This window comes from Verticillium alfalfae, genomic scaffold, assembly GCF_000150825.1.
Source record: "Verticillium alfalfae VaMs.102 supercont1.5 genomic scaffold, whole genome shotgun sequence".
NCBI lineage: Eukaryota > Fungi > Ascomycota > Sordariomycetes > Glomerellales > Plectosphaerellaceae > Verticillium > Verticillium alfalfae.
Genome location: NW_003315034.1, coordinates 871,807 through 875,535, shown reverse-complemented (window position 1 = coordinate 875,535; position 3,729 = coordinate 871,807). Strand labels below are relative to the sequence as shown.

At 57.1% G+C, this 3,729-nt stretch overlaps 1 protein-coding gene across 1 annotated transcript; it reads left to right on the top strand.

The window, feature by feature from the left end:
* Positions 1 to 670: 670 nt before the first annotated feature.
* VDBG_04588 (predicted protein) lies at positions 671 to 2,904 on the top strand (the record flags this gene model as incomplete). The annotated part of the gene is made up of 5 exons (XM_003004936.1): positions 671 to 859; positions 1,136 to 1,155; positions 1,606 to 1,760; positions 2,010 to 2,145; positions 2,769 to 2,904. The coding sequence occupies 5 exons, from the start codon at positions 671 to 673 to the stop codon at positions 2,902 to 2,904; spliced, it is 636 nt and encodes a 211-aa protein (XP_003004982.1).
* Positions 2,905 to 3,729: the final 825 nt, after the last annotated feature.

Below are 3,729 nucleotides of genomic sequence, written 5' to 3'. Positions count from 1 at the left end.
CCTTTGACGTCCCAAAAGACGTACGACAAGCGGGGGCCTGGCTTCCGTGAGACCCTACCTGCCTGCCTCTTACTTGCCCGTCTTCGTTTTGCCTGTCCACCTGTCAGCGACCCAGGTCGTCGCTTCTGCCTGACAAAATTGCCATGCCCAAGATTCGCATCCCGAAAGCCCCCTTCCCCTCTTCCCCCTCAAACAGCCTATCCATTATCCATCAACCGTTACCCATCACACACCGCCTACCACTCAGCACTCGCCCACCGCCCCCGGTCCTACCAATTACTAGCCCAGCACAATTATTCACTTTGCAAGCATCTCGGCAATCATCAAGGCAACACAACACTACCTACACACACCCACCCACCCACCATCATCACTCTCAGCGACAAGGAGCCCCTCCCACTCAGACTCGTCACGTCGCACCCTCATTCCCGCCTACCGGCCCGCTTGTCATCCCGCGGCCGCGCCACCTCCCTTTGGATCACATTAGAGACCCCTTCCCATTTGATTACCTCGTTGAGGCCAAAGGTGTCGACTGCCGTGTCTTTCATCCTAGTCAACCAACGTTGACCCGAGCGAGGAGGAACAAGGAGACAACAATTCGCTCAGACAGAGCAAAAACTTGTGCGAGTCAAAACCCGGACACTCGATTTCCTTTCCATACGATCAGGCCATGGCGCCCGCAAGGTCCCATCAGGACGAAGGCTCGGACGCCCCGCAGTCTGGAACATTGTCCGCCTCCCCGACGGCAGCAGCCACCGTTGCTGACGACAGCACAACAAACGGTGAACGACGTGAGAATGAAACTGGAAATGCAGAGGGACAACGTGGTGCCGGTGCTGGCGCCGGTGACATTGCCCAGGTACGTGCCGATTCTCTTCTTCGCGCTGGAAACACCCTTCCACTTTTCCCTCTCTCTTTCTCTCCCTCCCTTTCTGTGCTCTTTCTCTTCCTGTCGGTTCGTCTCCGTCTCGTTCTCCATCTCTCTTACACTCGCACCTCTGTCAACCCCATTTCCTCCACGTTTTGGGCGTTGACAAGGGGCCCAGGGGAGGGGGGGCAAGAGAGGGGTTTGTGCAGGGGCCTGGCAGTTGGAACACATTGACTGACAGGCGATCTTTTGGCGCGTGTGTTCTAGGCCTACAAAGACCTGACCAGGTAAGGGTCCTATTTTCTGCCCGTCTCTGATTTCACTGTTCGAAGTCCCACGCACGCCCCCCCCCCCTTCCCTCCTCGCCAGTTGTGCAACTGGTGCCCGCGCGCTGGAGCCACTGATGGGCTCCTGATGAGTCCTCCGGCTGGCTACTGGTTGTTGGCCGCTGGCCGCTTTGTGGCTGTTGTACTACCTGCTGTACCTCGGCCAGCTTAGGTGGCCTGCTGCTGCTGGCCTGACCACCAAGCTTCACAAGCAAACAACCTGAATAGGGGGAGCTGCAGGCACCGTCCCAAGCGGCTGCACCCCCCCCCCCTTGTTTGCCACCACAGACCATACCCCCCTTCAATCCATCGCGGCTTCGTATTCTTTGGTCGATGCTTGGGAATATCGGTTTTCACGACAATGCCTGGACCGCCCATCGCCTGTCCCATCCTAAACCCTTTTTTCCGCAGCCGGCGGGGCCTAGGTCAGCTGCGTTTAGGACATGGGAAAATGCAGTTTGCCACGGGTCTGGATGGTCCCGAAATGGCGTTTGCCCATGCCAAATTACAATTTGCCCTTTTCGCTCCATGGGCCTACGAGATGGCCATTCTGTCTTCTCCATGTCGTTGGTCTAGACGTTCACACGGCCCCTCGGGCTGGATGCGACCTCGAGCGACCAGGGACATGCAAGCCCCTTTGCTTGGAGCGAGGGCGCTGGAAGGACCCCTTTGGTGATCTTCCTTGCCAACAACTCAAGTCCTTGGCTTTTTCCATCCGACCCTGTCGATCGTTGTCAGAACAGGCTTGCCAAACGATGGCCACAAACCCCCACCGCGCCATAGGTTTTGTAAATCTCGCCCTATGACTGCTTCAGTCTCGGTCCGCAGACTCGCCTTCGTCGCAACAAGAGCTCGTCGACATGGCGCAGAGCCTCGCTGCCACTTGATTCAGCATCGGCATGAGCACTGGGCCGTGTACATCCTGGACCGCTGCGCCAAGGACATTCGATGGTGCGTGCTGTCTATCCTTCAGCTTCCCAGGGATCTCGTCTCTCGGTCGCCCAGAAGATCCTAATCCTCTGGCATTTGCAGCTGTCCAGTGGCCGCTCCCCTCCCGCCGATAGCTTCACAGCACACAAGCAGCGGTGTAAGGCGGAGGCCACTTGGGTGAGGCGGACCACATGCGTGATGTGGCGCGTGCCACCAATGCACGAGGTCCCCGATGTTCTAGACCATGAATCGCATATCTGGTCCAGAACATGATCCTCTGCAATATCAGACGAAAGCCGCCACTTCCCTCCCTGCGCACCGCCCTACGCGCTGGCCATGGGGTCAGAGACGCACCCATCGCTTTCAGCGCCCTATGTTCTTATACATGAGAGCAATGTCGCGTCCTGCACGAGTGCAGAGGCGGGCCGAGTATCGTGCCTGGACCCCACGGTCTCGCCATCGATAGTCAAGCGGCTATCTCTGGAGTGTACCACTTGCGCGCGCCGCCAAGGAAATAAGGGTCCTCCCGCAGGGACTTGTAGTCTGGCTTCTGATGGCTTCAAGCCTGACTTACCCTCACATGTGTCACTCAATTCATTCAAAGATCCTGCAACTGACTAGTGCTTCTTTTCTTTTTCTCGTAGGGGTGAGCAGGCCGCCAGTGCCCTCGAAGCCAACCTTGCAAAGCTGGAGAGCAGGCTCGACGAGCTGCTGGCCGGTTTCGAGACTGACGAGCTACGAAATGCCTCCTCGGGCGGCAAGGGTCCCGCTGACAAGTAAGTTCTGGGCTAAATGTCCCCATACCGATTATCATACAGCACGGAGGGACAGCATAGAACAAGACAAGTATCGCTGTTGAGACCCGAACGCATCACTTCAGCTGTGGGGACCTGGAGTCAAGAACAGGCAGGATCGTCGACCACCAGCGGCCTGGGTCACGAGAGCCAGGGGTGCCACAGGGAATACAGGGAGCCATCTCTCTCTTCCCTTGTCATGATATGGAATATCGAGATGGTGGCGGGGAAGGAGGCCGTAGCTGCCTTATGGGTCCGAATATGCAGCTTGCTCAGTAGCCTCTCATGTTCAGGCCCGTGGCTTGTTGAGTAGTCCCCTTTTTTACACACAGCTCTAGCACTCTTATGTAAACGACGATCGGTGGGGGAGGGGTTGAGTCCCTGATCACCTGAACGCCAGACCATGCACGTTGGTGCCCCATCGCCGTCTTGTCGTTATTTCAGCTTATGTGATAGACGGGCCGAGATGGCCTTGCCGAGCTCTGTTTTTGGTCCCGGTCCCGATCCCGGTCCCTGCAGCTCCATGTTGTCTTCGTGCCGTACGAGCGAGGGCGCGAAGCGATGGATATTCGAGATTACCATGGTAGACAGGATGTGGATTCTAGAACCTGACGCATCATTTCTTTTGGACACCACCCCTATGTGTGGCGCTGCGGGCAGGCGTTTTCGCCCTTGTCTTGTCTATGACCCTGCCCCATAGCCTCGGATGAACGAGAACAAATTCAGGGTCCTCGACGACCCCGCAACACTAAGCTAACGACGACTGAGGCTGGCTCTAGTCTTGTCTGTGCATTGGTTTTGATGCTGTGGT